General features: G+C 27.4%; 2 protein-coding genes across 2 annotated transcripts in view; both read right to left on the reverse strand.

Annotated features, from left to right (window-relative positions):
• Nucleotides 1–5281: 5281 nt before the first annotated feature.
• On the reverse strand, nucleotides 5282–7115 carry LOC136075989 (chitin deacetylase 8-like). Its single transcript, XM_065789446.1, has 6 exons — nucleotides 6973–7115; nucleotides 6635–6891; nucleotides 6318–6379; nucleotides 5956–6202; nucleotides 5590–5814; nucleotides 5282–5436 (listed from the first exon to the last, which is right to left on the reverse strand). Exons 2-6 carry the CDS (start codon nucleotides 6783–6785, stop codon nucleotides 5282–5284), a joined length of 840 nt encoding a protein of 279 aa, XP_065645518.1. The 5' UTR covers nucleotides 6786–6891; nucleotides 6973–7115.
• A 9596-nt stretch (nucleotides 7116–16711) lies between these two features.
• The window catches only part of LOC100201325 (FK506-binding protein 15), a 51341-nt gene continuing 48839 nt past the window's right edge, over nucleotides 16712–19213 (reverse strand). The window contains exons 25-27 of the mRNA XM_065790504.1: nucleotides 18541–18648; nucleotides 17842–18234; nucleotides 16712–16944 (exon numbers count right to left, since the gene is read on the reverse strand). Of these exons, the coding sequence (XP_065646576.1) occupies nucleotides 16870–16944; nucleotides 17842–18234; nucleotides 18541–18648 (576 nt within the window). The 3' untranslated portion in view covers nucleotides 16712–16869. The remainder of the gene's footprint in view (nucleotides 16945–17841; nucleotides 18235–18540; nucleotides 18649–19213) is intronic.

Raw genomic sequence — 19213 nt, forward strand, 5'->3', positions numbered from 1 at the left:
AGTTATTTTATGACAAATACATGCATTGAAAAGTAGTATTTTGATGTTTAAACTGATAAAAGTTGTCTTATCCATTATAAATATTTCTTATTTTTCACCAAAATTTAGCTTTTTTGTTATTTTTTTTTATATTATATAATAGCATGTTTATTACATTATTTATGCATTTTATATATAAATATAGCTATTCCAATAAAAAATAGTAATAATAATTTTGGCACAAAAAACTCGATTTTGTCCCACTGTGCACTGGGCTCTGCAATCCTCTAGAAGATTACATTGTATGACCGCAAACTTAAATTTATGCAGTTTAAAAAATTGCATAATAGTAGACGTAATTTAGTTATTGTAATTACTTTGTTTTTTTTTAATTTCCTATTGCAATTGTTTTTCAACATGTTTGTAATTATCTAGTTTTTATTACATTGCTATTTATATTTATTACGCAAGTCAATCTAAAAGAAAATTAATCTAAGTCAAAATAAAATTGCAAGTTTAGTTTCCACAAGCTCTTCATATTTATACTAAATATAACTCAAGTTTCAAAAATGTTACAAATATAAAAATAAAACTTGTTAATATTAGTTTATCAGTATTACTTATAAATATTGCTATAACAGGTTGAAACCAAGATGACGGTAACCGCCATCAGGATTTGTCAACATATTATCAAAATATCGAACTCTTCAACTAACATTCAATTAATCTTTGCCAATTATGCGGTAGTGGCTTTATAAGGGAGAGGTTCCGAGTTCGATCCCCATCACGTCCCTGGTAGTACCGCGCTTAACTTGTTTCTCTGCGCAGCGGTCTTATTCGTCAAGGTTCGCGTTTCGGAGTTATAGACTTGTGTGAGGGTTATAACCCGAATTAAGTAGCCTCCTCGTCTGTAGTGGCCTTCTCGGTCTTGGGGAGGTGAATTAACCACAAAAATATATATATATATATATATATATATATATATATATATATATATATATATATATATATATATATATATATATATATATATATATATATATATATATATATATCACAGGCGATAAATCATATATTGATATATTGTATATTGGTAACCATATGGTATATTGATAACCATACTGGAAACAACCTGGGTGCAAAAATTACAATGTTAGTGGCTTCCATCTTGAATAATGTAAGTTAAACTTGACACTATCTTTAATAATGTTAAGGTTGTTACTTTTTATACTACGTAATATAGACTTTTATCATAAAAATTTTATAACAAAATAACGCAAAACTCAATATAGTGACAATAACGCAACAGATGAACATACTACATGCAAATCTATAACCAGTAAACATAGCATGTAATAACGACTTTTAAGTGAACGAGTATAAACAACCATCCTCCTTTTATATTTTAACTTATTTTTCTTGTTTTTAACTACTTTTAATTTAAATAACACATTTACAGCAGCTTGTAAACAAAAAACACTTTTAATAAATATCATTAAAAAAACATTAACAAAAAAAAAGTTCCTGCATTTTAGTTTCCAGTACACTCTCATTTACAGCTGCAATTTTATTTTAAGCAGTTTATTTTAAGCTGATACGAACACACAAACACAGCGGTGTGTTGTTTAAAATAATAATAGCTTCTGTAAGTGTCATGTATATATCCAATTGCTTTCTTCCAGCTTTCAACCCCAGTCACTTGTGGAAAGTAAAGTTATCAATACTATCAATGTTTGACTCCAAACATACGCCTGATACGCTACACGCTTCACACGCCTTACAATGATAAGGTGCAGATAATGAAAAAAATGCTTCACTTACATTGGCACACATACATATTGGTAACCAGATGGTATATTGATAACCTTACTGGAAACACATTTACAGCAGCTTATAAACGAAAACCACTTTTGATAAATATTAAAAAAAAAGTAATATCAGAGGCGATAAATCATATATTGATATATTGTATATTGGTAACCATATGGTTTATTGATAACCATACTGGAAACAACCTGGGTGCAAAAATTACAATCCTAGTGGCTTTTATCCTGAATAATATAAGTTAAACTTGGGTAATTAAATTGAAACTGTTTGTTTAGATAAAAATTTGAAAAGCTGTGGTTTATTTGGATCAACGCTATAAAAATCCTTCCATTTATAAGTTCTGGTACCTGAGACCCAACACGTACTCTGGCTTCAATTCCTTACTTTGCAGGTGTAGCAGATAACTTTATTGGCTGAGACCCAACACGTACTCTGGCTTCAATTCCTTACTTTGCAGGTGTAGAAGATAACTTTATTGGCTGAGATCCAACACGTACTCTGGCTTCAATTCCTTACTTTGCAGGTGTAGCTCTGTAACATATAAATGTCCCATACAAGATCTAGCCGTTGCATTTTAGCTATTGTTTATAATTATAATTATTATTTTAATTAACTTTATTTAATTTTAATTAATTTTAAAAATAAATTTTAATTAACAGTTTACAATTATAATTAATAATACTTGTATTAAAAAGGAAACATAAGTAAACTTTGTAGGAGTAAAACTAGATGAAAATTTACTATGATATTCTCATATAAATAGTATTGCAACAACACTCTCAACAAATATCGAAATGATGTTTAAGGCTAAACCTTTTTTAAATCTAGTATCACCGAAAATTGTATTTTGACTTTATTCACAGATATTTGTCTTACTGTAATATTGTGTGGACTAGTACTGGCTATTTTACGGCTACAACTATAATAATAATAATTCATCTTGTGATTATGTTAGTTATGCAATTTTCAACAAGGGATGCCTTACGCATCCCTTGTTGAAATTCTTCTACGAGCCAACATACATCCGGTACTGCAATCAATCAACGACGTTATGCGTGGTTGTCTTGTGTTAAACCAATAGCACTATTGGCTTTGCACAATTTTTTTGCCCGCCATGAATGCAACAAAAGCTGATCAACTATTCTGCAAAAGACACATTATTTCTCTAATGTGCACTGATAACCATCTGACATAAGAATTCGATAAAGTACAGACCCCATAAAGGTCAGGCCAGTTAAATAGTTTTAGCAATAAAATACGGTTGATCAAATGGGATAACAGGGATCTGTACAGAATTAAAATGATAAATAGTTTTTTATTGCATCTATTGAGTGTTGGATCACGACAACACTTTTGAAAGACATCCTGAAATAGCGTCAACAACAAAACTATTGACAAACTTATTACTGAATTGCTAATGTTGTTGGTGTGATGACCATGAAAATCGTTCTACTAATTGCATACTGTCAGATGGTTCATTGCTAACGTGAACTGTCAAACAGTTTCAAGCAAAAAATGTTTCTTTTTAGAATTTTTAAGAATGTTCATATTATTGTTCTTTCAATGATGTAAGTGAAGCATTACATCATTGAAAGAACATTATAGTTTAATTAAAGTTGATAAATAAAAAATGCAAAATAGCGTTTTGGAACACATGTCAAATTAACGTGTAAATAACCGCATAAAATAACGCTTCAATTTTTATTTAATGTTTTTTTAACTAGATATTTCCTCTAATGAACATGTCTTCACCATTATGACAAATTTTCACCGTGCAATACCGACATTGATTTTTTGGTATTTTGGCACACTCTGTCCCATTGTGCAGTGTGAAAAACGTTTGTATTAGAGACATCATAGAAACTTCAAATTCTAGATTAATGTGCTGATCATTTTTAGTAATAATAAGTATGAATTATAGAAATAAAAAGTATGACTTTTTGCTTTAAACGTATTTTTAGGCTCTCTGTACATAAAACTCTTTTATTATGTTTTTTTGTTTTCGAAAAAAGAATCGATCTGAAAACTTAAGCATAAAATAACGTTTTTCTTAAGAGATTAAAAGCGTCTTAATCTCTTAAGAAAAAGATGTTTATATGTAGTGATCGACCGAAACCGAAATTTGAGCCGAAACCGAAAGTACCGAAATTTCGGTTCAGTGAAGCCGTAGCCGAAACCAAAACTGAAATTTCGGCCGAAACCCATACCGAAATTTCGGCCGAAATTTGAAAATGAATGTTTAAAATCCTTGAACCTTTTATGATCACAGATTTAAAGCAAAAAAAAACTATTTTACATATATCTAGCCAATCACCATGTAACATAGTTTGATAAAAACTCTGATATGTCAGGACATTTCAACAATTAAAGGTAATAATTGAAGTATTTTCTCTGCGAAATACATATTTTTTCATGTTTTCTGGCAAAAGTCTGTTTCTTTCATTTGAAAGAATTTCTCTAGCAGTTAAAATCAACCTTTTAACTTCGGCAGATGTTGGTGGAGGTCTAAGGAATCTCTTTGCTACTTTTGCCAAACCTAACTTTGCTTTTAATGTTGTTTTCTAATACAAATCTATGAAACTTTTTTTTTTTGTTATTTAGGTGTCCCAAGAAGACCTATAGGTCTTGTCACAGAGCACCGCAGAAGTGCATTTAACCAGGAAGTTCACGCCTCCTTCATTACCGTGACGCAAAAATATATCCGAAGCTCGTTTTGAGCCTGGATCTCCTGCTTAAAAGGCAAGCGCTCTAACCACTGCGCCACGGTCGCACAAGAAACTTCAGACCTTCTTTGAAGTTTGAATCAATTTTTGAGATTTAGATTGTGCGATCCACGAGATATTTTCAAATTGCAAGTTCCGTATTTGAAATCACTAACTGTCACGGTAAAATGATTCCATAAACCAGTTTTTTATCGATTATTTTCCATTGTAAAATTTGGCACTGAGAAACTTTTGATTAAACTATTGGTTTGGGTTGCTTTACTTAAATGTTAATTCATTTTAAGAATGATTTGAGAATAGTAACTTAAAACTATTATGTAACGTGATTTCAATTAAAATTTTTACAATTGTTATAATTAAAAATTGATTTACTAACAAACGATTACAATTAGGAAACTGTCATGATCCCACTCTATATTAAAACTTAAAAAAAATCTTTTAAAAGTTTCGGTTCATTTCGGTTACGGTTTGAACGAAATTTCGGCCGAAACAGGAAAAATAAAAAAATTGTTGAAACAGAAATTTAGGTTTCGGCCAAAACTTCGGCCGAAATTTCGGCCGAAGCCGAAAGTTTCCGTTCACTATTTGTATAGACTGAGATAAACATTTTTTTCTTAAGAGAGTTTGCTTTTAATTTATATGTGTGTTTTATATAGAACATTTGTTAAAAAATAAATAAACAAATAACACATCATAAAACAAAGTCTTAAAATACTTTATTATTATAAAACGATTCAAACATTTTTAATTATTCAAACATTTATATTTTGTAAAATTGGTTGTTGATTACACGAAAATGGAAAACTGTCCAAACCGATCGGTGACTGCATCCATTGAAGAAGATCTTGAATAGTTACAAAAAACACGTCGCTCATCTTTCGAACATCATTAATAAATCGCATGACAGCTAAAAAAAAAAAAAAACGTTTATATTACTAAGCAAGTCTTAAATTTTATCAATTATTTTTTTATGTAAACTTTAGATCTCAAACACGATTTCCACGTACAGTCAATCTAAACCTATAAACAAATATTTTTCGGTTAAAAAATATGATTTTACCGTTTTTTCTGAACGGTTTGTTGTTAAACCAGATTGAATCTGTAAACATCGAAAATGGTTGTTTGTTGTCTTCGTAGTGAAGCTTAAAGTTTGCCATGATCATTTGATAGACACTTTCTTCATCGTCTAAGTCAAAACAATCACTCATTGTTGAGCCGAATTTCGTACCTAATACATCGCATTGCCAAGTTACAATGGGAACCTCCCACAAACCTGGGTAGAAATCTAAAAAACAACACTAGTATCAATTTTCAACATTAAAATACATATTTAAAAGAGTGCAAACAGTTGATCAAAAATATTTAATCAACTATAAGTTCGACGTTTATTTAAAATAAATATGCATAAACTAAAGATGAAACTCACTTTTTGGGCAGTTTTTCATGTAACAGTTTAGAGGTGGCAAATAGTCAAAAGTGTACGGCCACCATTTTACTCCAGGAAACGTTACCAACGAGCTGTCGTATAAAAAACCATTATCTGCTAAAATTTTAAACGTAACTTCTGTGCTTTCAAGATACGGGTTTCTCCAGCCTTTTGTTATCACACCTACTTCAGATTGTATAGTTTTTAGTTGGCCAACAATTTCTGTCTCAAGCTCTTTAATGGAAGCCTTAAAAAAGTAAAAAATGATTCAAATAGTTTTTTGGAAACTAAAACACAAAGTTTTGTTTTATATAAATGCAAACAAAAACATAAAAACAAATATTATAGCCTTAAAAACATACAGTTGCGCTCCACCACTCCGCGGGTAACCTTTGAGAAACTGAGTGATCAGCAATTTCATGGCCTAAAAAAAGTTAATGAACCCATTACTTGTGACTGTTCAAAGCATAGTTGGTAACCAATTGAATTAGTTGTTACAGAAAAAAATCTAAGTTTACTTTTTAAATTAAACAAGTTTATTTTTATAACGCGCACAAATCAAAGATGTTTTAAAAAACATGTTTTAAAAATATACTTATTTAAGAAAAAGTTTTTATTTTAGATTTTCCTAATTCTTCTCTAAAAACGAAATAATCTGCAATTATCTTTAATAAATTACCGCTCTCGTGTAGTTTTTTAACTAAAGTGTAATTGACATTTTCTCCGGATACAAAAAAAGTGGCTTTTATTGGGCATCCATTAAAGTCGGTTACACCTTCAAGCAAATCTGTGTGAAGTTGAAAATTTTCTGATGTAACGCTGTCACCCATGGTCAACAAGATAATTTGCGGTGTGTTATTTTTAAATAAACCCCAGGAATGTCAGTACCAGCGCATCTGCACGTTGGTAAACGACAAAGTAACGAATTGCACGCAGCTAAACAACAAAAATTGACATTTAAATTTTTGGCATTTCAGTCGAAAAGTTAAAAGAATAAAGATTTCAATATCAAGTTACCAGGCACACTTGTTGATGAAAGTTCTGCTTCTGCTACGTCTGTTGGTAAGATGTCGTTTGCTGCAGTTGACAATTCCACGGCCACTTGTGTTGTGACAGCGATTAGAACACGCGCCAAAATTGCTAGAACAAGCACTTTTCTTGACATCTAAAGTAAATATCGTATAAAAAATGTATATTCAGTCATAATAATTGTAATTTAGAAGTTTTTTAAACGCAAACACAATGATAAAAAAAGGTTCTTACCGTGATAACGTATTTAACTTATGTTTAACCAATAGATTATAACTTGAATCGTGTTTATCATCAACTTATAGGACTGAAACGGAAGCGTTTACTTCATATAAAGTTAACAAATAAAGTAGTTGTTAAACGCGTACATCCAGAATGAATACCATACAGAGTCATTACTAACGGAACCATTTGTTTTTGAAGTACTTAAATTTAAACTTGCAACAAAATATATTAGCTGGTTTTTCCGATTTAACTTTTAATTTTTTTTCAACAATAATTAGAAGAAGTAATTTACTGTTTAACACGTACACATAACGCAATACAAAATTCAAAATTGTAAAAATGTAACATGGTTTCAAAAAAGTAATAAGAAAAAGAAAACAAGGTCTAAAATGTTAATGTTTTAGAATATAAGGTTCTTACTCTTTGAAATTTAAGTTTTTAATATGCCCCAGCCCTCACCTCAGAAGTGAGAAAAAAGTGAGTAGAAAGTTTTCTTCGAGACATATTTTTGATGAATTTCGGCAGATGGATAGAAGGTAGGTATAAAAATAATTAGATATGGTTTAAAAAAAAGCAACATTCCTTCAATGATAATTTAATTTGAGAACATAATTTGAGAATATAAGGTTCTTACTCTTTGAAATTTAAGTTTTTAATCTGCCCCAGCCCCCACCTCAGAAGTGAGAAAAAAGTGAGTAGAAAGTTTTCTTCGAGACATATTTTTGATGAATTTCGGCAGATGGATAGAAGGTAGGTATAAAAATAATTAGGTATGGTTTAAAAAAAAGCAACATTCCTTCAATGATAATTTAATTTGAGAACAGCAAGGTATTTTTTAAAATCAATAAACCCATTATAAAATCTATTAAATATACGAAAAAGTAATATGGAAAGATAACTAAGCTTTTCTACTTTTTAAAAAACATCAATATCTACATACATTAACAAAAATGTTTAATAAAAACGTTAGAGCAGCATTATCTCAAAAACATACCTCAAACAACGTGGCACATAAATTTATGAAAAAGTTCGATTTTGTAAAACTCGATTTTTGCATCATTAACAGGTGCTTTCATTTTATCACAAGGTATAGCAACTTTATCTGATGTTTTTTTTTTTATATCTAACCATTTTAAGATCTGAAAATTATGTAAACTAATTTTAAGACTTATGTAAATCTACAAACTAATATCCTAAATATTATTTTTTAACATGATTAGAATTTCAAGATAAAATGTTAAAAAATACTTTTTGCTATATAAAATTTCGCGCTTGCAGTGGCAAAAAAAAAGTGGCGAACTTTTACTCAACAAAGCTGCTCAACTATTCAGCATACCCCTAGCAACTCTAGGTGTTTCAACGAAAATGGTGAAACAAAGGGCAATGGTTCAAACACAAGATCTTTTTTTTTTTCTCCTTTATTTTTTTAAATTTTTTTTGTTTGTTTATTTCGCCGTTTTATAATATTTACAATTATATAATGCAAGTAAATAAATAAAAACACTTGCAGGGCAAGTGGAAGACATTATTTTGTCTTATCGCCGAGCCCCAATCGTACGTAGTTACAATAATTGTATATATATGTATGCCTTATTAATCATTTATTGAAAACTATGAATGTAAAATAAATAACCATTAGTTTAAGAAATACTTCAACAAAAATATTTATGTTACAAGTTATAATCAAGTAAGCAAGAAAAATTGAAAGAAAAAAATAAAAAATAAATAAATTAAAGAGCACGTATTTACAAGAGCCTTGGTATATATGTATACTTTACAACTTATTGAAAAATATATAATTTAAACATATAACAGTTTGTGGTTGGTTAAGGAAACGTTTTAAACAATATTCACGTAAAAATTTATATTCAAGTAAAGAACAAAAAATTAAGAATAAAAGAATACTTTATTTATCAAAACCGTAAAATATATATATATATATATATATATATATATATATATATATATATATATATATATATATATATATATATATATATATATATATATATATATATGTGTGTGTGTGTGTGTGTGTGTGTGTGTGTGTGCGTGTGTATGTGTGTGTGTGTTTGTGTATAACTTAAAACAAATTTGTATAAAAGTAAAATAATTAACAACTAATTAAAAAAAATTCCAGAATTCAGATAAGATTTCAACAATAACATTCATGATTAGAGGAAACACTATGGTGTTTAGAGGAAGATTAGAGAAGATTAGAGAAAACATTATGATGTAACTAAATTTTAAGAAAAAAAAGTTGATACATTCTGTAACATTTAGTTTAATAAAAGCATTTAAGGTCATCCACAAATAAGGTCCACGGTATTGAATTGAATATGTAATTTGTTTTGAATTATATTTAGGGACGATGTCGTTATTATTTGAAAATATTGTCGAGTATTTATGAACTACTTTGTCAAAATAGGACTGAAATACTTTAGGAGGTAGTCCCATCTTTGTTTTTTATACATGAACAAAAAAAGTTGGTGAAAATTGATTTTATAGACGTTTAATGCGCCAAGTATACGCAGAAAAGACTGGCGTGGTACAGTTTTATCAGTACCAAATAATATTCTGCATGGATGTTTTTTTGTACTGTATGTTTTTTTTAATTTTGTATGATTTGAACTTGCCCATGCAATATTACAATAAATCAAATAACAATGAAAGAAAGAAAAACATTAACTTATTTAAAAATTTATTGTTTAGAAATGGTTTAGTCCTATATATCATGGCGATATTTTTTGATATTTTTTTCTCAATACTTTTTATATGTTTACTCCTTACTTTAACGTAAATCTAATATTACGCCGAAAAAGTTTACTAAAGTTTTTCTTTTAATGTTGGGGTCATTGATTATTAGATTTGGCAGTTTAATAGGAATATTTTTTAATTTATTTATTTTATGGAATAAAATAAATTTGGTTTTATCCACATTTATAAAGTGTTTATAAACCACTCATTAACTTTACCCAACTGTTCGTTAGCTGTTTCTAAAAGTGATATAATATCTCCGCGGGAATAAAAAAGAGTGGAGTCATCTGCAAAAAGAATATAATCTTAGAAGTCTGTTGGTAAGTTTAAATCATTTATATACACTAGGAATAATAAGAGTCCTAAAATAGAGCCCTGTGGAACCCCACAAGTTACAGCATATGGAATTGATTGTTTTTGCTCGTACTGTATAAATTGCTTTCAATTGTTCAAATAACTTTTGAAACAAAGTAAGTTATAATTTTTACTCCAAAGTACTCAATTTTTTTTATTATCATATTGTGGTTTACAGTATCAAAAGCCTTTGACAGATCAATGAAAACTCCTATTGTAAAGTAGTTAGTACATAATACGTTAGTTATTTAATTGACTATTTCAACTACTGCATTTTCAGTTGAACATTTTTTGTTTTAAATACAACATATCATTTTATGGTAATAAAGGTAATAAAGAAAGATTAAAGAAGTGAAACTAAAGAGATTCGATTATATTTAAGATTATAAATTAAATTTTACATGTTGTTACATCATGGTCAAACTAATAATTTTACATCATTATTCTTGGATAAGTAATATTACTGAAGTCTGCAGGCAAAAGTCTTGAAACGTAATGTTTTTTTATATTTTTTCAAAATAAAATGTTTTACATTTTAACTATTCATGTAAATCAAATATAAACATTGTTAATGCAAAAAAGTTAACTATGTGTATAAACTGAGTATAATTTTTGTATAAAACTTATATAAAATTATTTAAAACCAAATATTTTCTCAAAGTAGTAACGTTTGTAAAATGGGTATTGTTGATAAAAGTTAGTCGAATAGATAATTAGATACTTTTAAAAATATAAAACGAATATGAAAAACAAAGCAGTTCTTAAAGTTTAATTCTTATTTTATATACTTATTATTTTGTTAGTTTAACGATAAGTCTTCATAGCGGTATTAATATGGCATTTGTGTTTTTTTGTGTATGCTGCAAGGTATGGAAAGTTTTTTATAGTTAATTTCGTATACTATTATGAATTTGCAATTCAATTAGTTTAAGATTAGGTTCATTCATAACTTTATCGTAATTTTTTAAATAAGACTCAAATGAAGTTGAATTCAGAGGAATTTTTGATGCCAAGTTTTGACTAGCATTGATAAAGAAACTGTTGATTTTTTTCAGCAATTATTGATTTATCATAAATATTTTTTTCATCAACTGTTTTTTTTTTTGACAATATTAAAAATATTTGAGTGTTTCTCGCATAATTATTTTTACCGATTACTTCTGTAAGAGGTCGTCCATAAAGAACTTCATTCATAATTTAATACCCAGAAGTAGAAGTTTATTAGCTCCCTTCCGCAGAGATTTTCATTCAACATAAGGCGCTATCTTACTCTTAAAGTCTCTGCGCACTTTTAAATATTTCCATTGGCTTTGTCTAAGAGCTTTGAATAATTAAGCTTTTTAGAGTTTCTTTTCGTCTTTTCGAACATTTTAAATGTCATTTCGTTTTTATAAGTTTTTTTTTTTTAAGTATTTTATATTTTATCTTTCAATTTTTGTTTTCTTTTTGAGGATTTTAGTAGCCCGTCAGACATTTATAAAGTCAAAACTGGGTTTGTGTTTACAATCATTTTTTTCTTCAGGAAATGCTGTTTCATATTGCTTGTAGAATTGACTTAGAAATTGATCATATAAGTTGTTAGCATCGTTTGATTGCAATACCAGATTGTAATCAACGTTGTTTCTAAAAAGTTTTTGAAACTTTTTTACGGAGTTTTGATTGATCTGTCGCCTAAATACGGTAGTTTTAGAAGGATTGCTGTTGCTTGTTATGTTATTAGTAACTAAGAATGTTGGGAAATGATCTGATAAGTCAGTTTTGATTATACCCGTGTTAAGACGGTTATAACGAAAGTTATTAGTTATTATATTATCAAAAAGTGCAGAAGAGTTTGTCACTCTTGTTGGTTTGTTTATTGTTGGAATTAGGTTATTTTGAAGAAAAGTGTTTATAAAATTTTTAACATTATTATTTGAAGCATGTTTTTTTAAACAATGTTTAGATCCCCAACCAAACAGACATGATCTGGCGTTTTATTGATAATTGTTATAAATGATTTAAGAGAGTTTTAAATTTTTTGAAATTACCTGACGATGGTCTATACTTGCGTTTATAGTTATGTTTTTTGTGTTTTTATTTATTATTTCAATGTATAATGACTTACAATCTATTTCATTCACACAGAGATCGCTACGTAAGTTATAATTGAGTTGTGAATAAAAATACTTACGCCCCCACCAACACCAAAATTAGTTCCAATTGCACATTAGTTTCACCGCAGTTATATCAAGTTTCCGAAGACAAATAATTTTAAAGTCGTGCTTTAATTCATCCAACAAAAACTTAAATTTTTCAAAATTTTTTTTAAACTTTGAGTATTAATGTTTAAAATTGAAAAAAAAGTTTTTTTGTAGCGATTGGAAAGGTTCAAAAACTGTATAGTATTGGTTTTCAATTATTTGTTGATCAAAGTCATTCTTGTCCCTGACAATGATACTTTTATCAAAAAATTTAATTATTAGGTTTTCGTCCATTTTTTTCGTTCAATTGTTTTTCTATTTAAAAAAACTAATAAAAGAAAATAAAAAAAGATGTTTGTGTAAACACAAAATAGCAAATAAAATATTTAAGAATATTTAAAAGAAAAACCAATCAAACTTAATTCTTGCTTTCCTGGCGCGGTTTCTTTGATACCCAATCGCGTACGATTAGCTTATCATATAATATATATTCAAATTTTCCCAGCCACCTCTCAACTTTCATTTCTCTCAAATCTTTTCTTATTACGTTAGTTTCATAGCAAAGATCTTCATTAATGTAAATGTAAGTCTTTAATTTAGCACTTTTATATATTGATATTTGACTTTTATATATTGATTTGTTCTAAAATTCCTTCGTACTGAACTAATCTCCAAGGGATTTAGTGTTGCAACCGTTAATGATTATGCAAATAGAACTTTACTAAGTGTTAATAATTGTACAGAGAGTTTGTCATGATTGTTGTGTAATAATCATTACAATTTCTTCATAAACATTTCAATTTTATATAAAGTTAAACCATTTCTTAATATCAAGTCTTTAAAAAATACATATATTTCATTTATTCATAGTTATCTTTTCTATTGCAATATTGTATGGGGAAGTACCAATTATAGAAGCTTAAAAAAATCTATAGCAAACAAAAACATGCACATAGGATTATATTTGGCGCTAACAGAACTGGTTATGGTGAATCTCCTTTAAGGGAACTTAATGCACTCAATGTTTATAAACTTTGAGTGCATTAACATATCTAAATCAAAACATGGTTTATCTTCTAATATATTTCACTCTTACTTCACCAAAATTACTCATAAATACCTCACAAAATTTTTAACTGATGTTTTTGTTGTTCCAAGATCTTATTTAAAACTCAGTTCATTTCAAATTCAATACCGTGGACCATTCACATGGAAACATTTTTTTGAAAAAGTTATCAAAAATGAAACTTTTCTAAACTTCTCCCTGAACAATTCAATAGAAAATTTACACGTTTTCAATTAGAAAAAAACTTCAATTTTAAAAACTTCTTTTAGTACCTAAAATAATTAAACTGAAAATCGCAAGTCACTTATTTTTGTCTTGATTTGTGTCTTACTTACTTCTTATAAAAATGAAAGTAGAATAATTAAATATATTATATATATAAATATATAATTTTTAACTTTTATATTGTTACATAAACTGAAGGCGACAACATAAACGGGGCTCGGCGATTAGACAATATACGTCTTTTTCTTGCTCCGGGTATTTATTATACATGAACGATCTTTCTTATGGTAAATTTTATTAAGTGAAAGTAATATTTTTAACTCACTAAAAACCCTAGCAAACATTTGAAAACATGTCGAGGCCCCCAAAATTGTAGGACCCTAGGCTGCAGCCTAGTTGGCCTAGGCGTAAATCCGGCTGTTTAAAAGAAAAGTATTATTAAAATTTAAAAATTTAATTCACAATTTACTATATTTTATGTTTCTGTACTTTATGCTGTTAATTCAAATTTTCAATATGAATTTTATATGTAAGATTATCATCAATAAAAAACACTTAAGATTTTTGTAACATTACCTCTTTTTATTTTAATACTATCAATAAAAAGAGATTGACATGAAGGTAGTTAATTTTAATCCGGACGCGAGTAAAAGAGAGTCCAAATATTTTTTTAATGTTAAAAAATACTTTATTAGATTTGGATCAGTAAGAAATCTTGTTTCAATCTAAGTTCATAAGTTGGAACAAAGCAGTGATGCTATTACGCAGTAATAATCGGTTTGTATTGTCTGCAAACATGATTGTATTTTATCTGGATATGCATATGCTAGATGAAGTTTGTTAGTATATATATATATATATATATATATATATATATATATATATATATATATATATATATATATATATATAAAAGCAGAGTTTTAAGAATAGATCCTTGTAGGATACCACAAGTAATTATTAACAAACTCATTTGGTGAAAAAGTTCCATTATATCAATTTGTATTTAATAGATAAAAATTATTTTTTCTTCTGGCTAACCACTATTTGAATAAAATTTTAAAAGGATCCTTTTTAGTTTACGTATTCAAACATTTCAGTCGCATTAGAATTTAAACAGATGAAAAAATGCAACACTTTTGTATTTTCAACATTACGTTATTAATTATGCGCATGACTTACTAAAAAACAGTTTGTTTTCCAACAAATATAACAAATTGCTAAATTTTTCAAATTAAATCAAACTTTTCAAAAACATTGCTTGTTATATGAACTGTGTGCTGTGTCAATAATAAAACTGATACTTTTTTTTAATACGTTGGAATTTACAGTTTAGTGTGACGCTTAAAATAAGTGACGAAATTGCCAAAGTTTTTTAAAATTATATAAATGGGACACCACAGTAAAAAAATTTTTTTGACTTAGCACATTCATCTGACTAATTTTTTACTATCTCAAAAAAATTTGAAAGAAAAATAACTAACTAAACCGAAAATATCTATGTTAGAAGGTGGAAATTTTTTATACGGAAAATAACACAAAAACAAATATAATAGCATTTAAAACTTTCCTTATTTAAGATATGAAATTAAGGCATATTTAAAAACTTTTATTCCGTTGTTGTACATTTTTTATTGTTTATAAAGGTTAAACCTTCAAAAAATAAAAAGTAAAAAAACAAATTTTACTTTTTTATATTTTTCAGATTTTCAATAGTGGGTACCTTTTCAGATTTTCAATAGTGGGTACCTTTTCAGATTTTCAATAGTGGGTACCTTAAAACATTTCCAGTTATTTTATATTTGATTTTTTTAAACAGGACTTAGTGGTCCATAGAATCAAAGGCCAAAAGATAAGCCAATGAAGATGCTTATTCGGATTTTTTTAAGCAACATAGTATTACTTTGTATTAACTTGGTAATGCGTGTTCTGTAGCTGTTTTTTTTTTTGAATCAATTATGATGGTTGAATAAAAAATTATTGTCAGTAAGATGAGTATAAACTCTGTTCTAGATAAATATTTTAAATTATTTGTTTTGGTAGAATTTATTAGTCGAACTTGAACAGCCTGCTTACGTAGAAAACCATAGTATTTTGTAGTGAACAGCTTGCTCGCGTTAAGGTAAACTATTTGAAATGACTAAACAATAAGTTTAGGTGGTTTCTAAGTTCTTTACCTTAGTGGAAAACCCATTCGGTAAAACATTCTCTTGATTGTTAATTTCCATTCGGTAAAACTCTCCCTTAAATGTTAGTTTTTATACACTAATGTACTATGCTTACCATTTTGATGATAATAATAAACTTATCTTATTCTTATTACATATCGTGTTATTAATATTTTTTTTGATTTTTTTTAATATTCTATATAAAGATTTCAAGTGACTTCCTTCGGTGCGATAATAATTTTTTCAAGATTTACTGGAATAATAAAAAGTTGTCATGCATTTTAGGTGTATCTAAAAAATACAAAGCAAATTTATTACAACTCTAGATTCGCAACATAGACTATTAAAATGTGTATTATCTATATCTTACTGGTAATTGAACCAATACCAACGTTTGTCAGTATAACTAAACCAATACCAAAGTGTATCGGTATAATTAACAGAATAAAATGTTAATAAATTTCATTGCAATTACATTACATATAAAAAACACAAAACTTATATATCAACATTTTCAAAATTCAGATAAAACAAGTAACTTATCAACTTACCACGCTATGAACATGAACTTATCAACAACAGATAAAACAAGTAACTTATTAACTTACTATGTTATGACAATCAAACAAGTAACTTATCTTTAAACGCTATGACGATAAAACAAGTAACTTATCAACTTATAATGCCATAACGGCAAAGGACAAATAGTTTAAAAAAACAATTATAAATTGCGAGGTTAAAAAATAAAAAAATTTATAAAAGAAAAAAATTATGTATTTGTCATTAATCAAAGTCGAATTTTCGATTTTCATTTTCGACTAAAAAAAATATAGAAAATCTGAATATATATATATAAAAAATGATAACATAAAAGTTGAAAATAAAATTTAACAGCAAAATATTAATTGCTCTATATCCAGTTGGTATCATCATCATCATCTTCAAATAATGGCGGAGGGCTGCGACTATGTGCTGCTTTAATATCCTAAAACATGTGTTTTACTTTAACTTTTTTTTTCATATATCATCTATTTATATATGCAATATTATCTAAGTATATAGTTTGTATATATGTTTTATAAAAGTTGGTTTATTGACGTTAAAGCGAAAATAGATAAAATATAAAGATATAAACCTGTCTATCTAAAAAAAAAAAATTCGCTTAAACATTTTTTTGCTCCTAAACTTTTCGCTTTAACGTTCCTACTCTCTAGTCCTTAATAAAAAAAGGGTGGAGGTGTAGGGTGGGGTGGTGACGCTTATTAATTTTTGGAAATTTTACCCACCCACCCTAAGCTCTAAAATTAGAAAATAATTATTTCAGTCACATATAAAAACAAAAACTTTCAGTGTAAACAGGATTTTAAAATCGTCGACCTAGTAAATCTCGATTTGTTGAAAATGAGCTTTTGATTTACTTCTCACCAAATTATAAAGTTTATACCAGCATAATAAATCTTATTTAAATTATGATAAAACAGCTGATAGAAAATGCACATTTGACCGTAAGCCACAGTAGAATTAAATAGTTTTATGCGTGTTCTGTAAAAAATATTAGGATTTAAAAACTGAAACTTTTTATCAAAAATACTTATATTGTAACAACAAAATTTTTGACCAATCATTCTCCAACACTTTTATTACCCCCTACCCTCCCGTTTATTAGATCTGAACAAAAATTCCAACCCCCCTCCCTTTTATCCCCCCCCCCCCGCTTGAATTAAGAACTTCAGAGCAGCTACAATAAAATTTATGTTTAATGAAAAAATATTGACCTACCATAACCGCATAAGAACAAGCAAATATATGCATCATAAATATTACTTTGAACTATAGACTAATTACCATTGTATCCACTTTCATTTTCTAGATAATTATATACCTTGTTAACAAACATAGTGTCGTCATTATAATCCAAACTTTGTTTTTCCAAAGTATTTGTGAGTGGCGATTGTGTAAGCGTACTGTGTGTGACTTGATCTTTTTCATTTTCAATCTCTTCTTTACTTGAGGGAAGTATTTGAGGAGTTTCAACTTTATCTATATAAGAGGTAGATGAATTTTTTGACGAGTCTTTTGTTACATTATTAATATCTGTAACTGAAGGTGCGTTAATTTCTTCAGGTGATATAGTCTTAGATAACGTTTTAGTTGAAAAATTACTTTCGTTATTATCTTCACTTGGAATTTCTCTTTCTTCCTCTTCTTCCTCTTCTTCAGAACTCTCATCTTCGTTGCTGCTTGTATTTTCTTCGTTCATTTGTAAAGTCACTTTCTGCAATAATAACATAAAAGAATTTAAAAATTTCTTTTTTTAGCAAAGCACTTTTAAAAAAAATGATAACTTATGTAATGATAATTAATAAATGATAATTTATTATTTTTTTAATTAAAACAAAAAAAATAACTTAGAAGTACAAAAGAAAACAAACTCCAAAAAAATCAATAAAAACATAAAATAAACTGCTATATAAAACATAAAAATACACAAACCATTGTCACAAAAAAATTCAGTTGAAAAAAAAACTACATCAAAGATAATAATTAAGCAAACAAAAAGCATAACAAGTGTGTTATGTACCTTTATATTTTCTAATACAACTCCTATTACATGCTCACCACTGTATTTTTGATCAATAACGAAATTTGATTTAATTTGAAAGAATACTCCACTCATAATTTTCTTTATCTAAAAATATATTAACTTGTCTAAACTATACATTTATGTACATATATAAGCACCCAAACAAACAAATATATATATATATATATATATATATATATATATATATATATATATATATATATATGTATATATATATATATATATATATATATATATATATATGTATATATGTATATATATATATATATATATATATATATATATATATATATATATATATGTATATATGTATATATATATATATATATATATATATATATATATATATATATATATATATATATATATATATATATATATATATATATATATATATATATAGATAGATAGATAGATAGATAGATAGATAGATAGATATAGATATATACAAACATATGAGCCTATGAGAATCAGAATGGTGAAGTTAATGTTTCCGCATTTTGAGATTTTAAGGTTTTATTAGATTTACTAAAGAGAAAACCCTACAAATTAAAAAAAAAAAGTTGCCAGTTTCTTTTCATAAACTTACAGCTTACACCAGTCTTAAATTTAACATAATGATGCTTTGTAATCATAAATATTGGCTTAA

The sequence above is a fragment of the Hydra vulgaris genome, chromosome 02 (genome assembly GCF_038396675.1).
Source record: "Hydra vulgaris chromosome 02, alternate assembly HydraT2T_AEP".
NCBI lineage: Eukaryota > Metazoa > Cnidaria > Hydrozoa > Anthoathecata > Hydridae > Hydra > Hydra vulgaris.

Bases quoted from the DNA above. Each gene is read 5' to 3' on its own strand.
- LOC136075989 (XM_065789446.1), bottom strand. From the start codon at position 6,785: ATGGGTGACAGCGTTACATCAGAAAATTTTCAACTTCACACAGATTTG. The intron at 6,203-6,317 runs GTATGTTTTTAA...TACTTTTTTAAG, and splicing joins CGGAGTGGTGGAGCGCAACT to GCTTCCATTAAAGAGCTTGA. The intron at 5,815-5,955 runs GTGAGTTTCATC...GTTGTTTTTTAG, and splicing joins CATGAAAAACTGCCCAAAAA to ATTTCTACCCAGGTTTGTGG.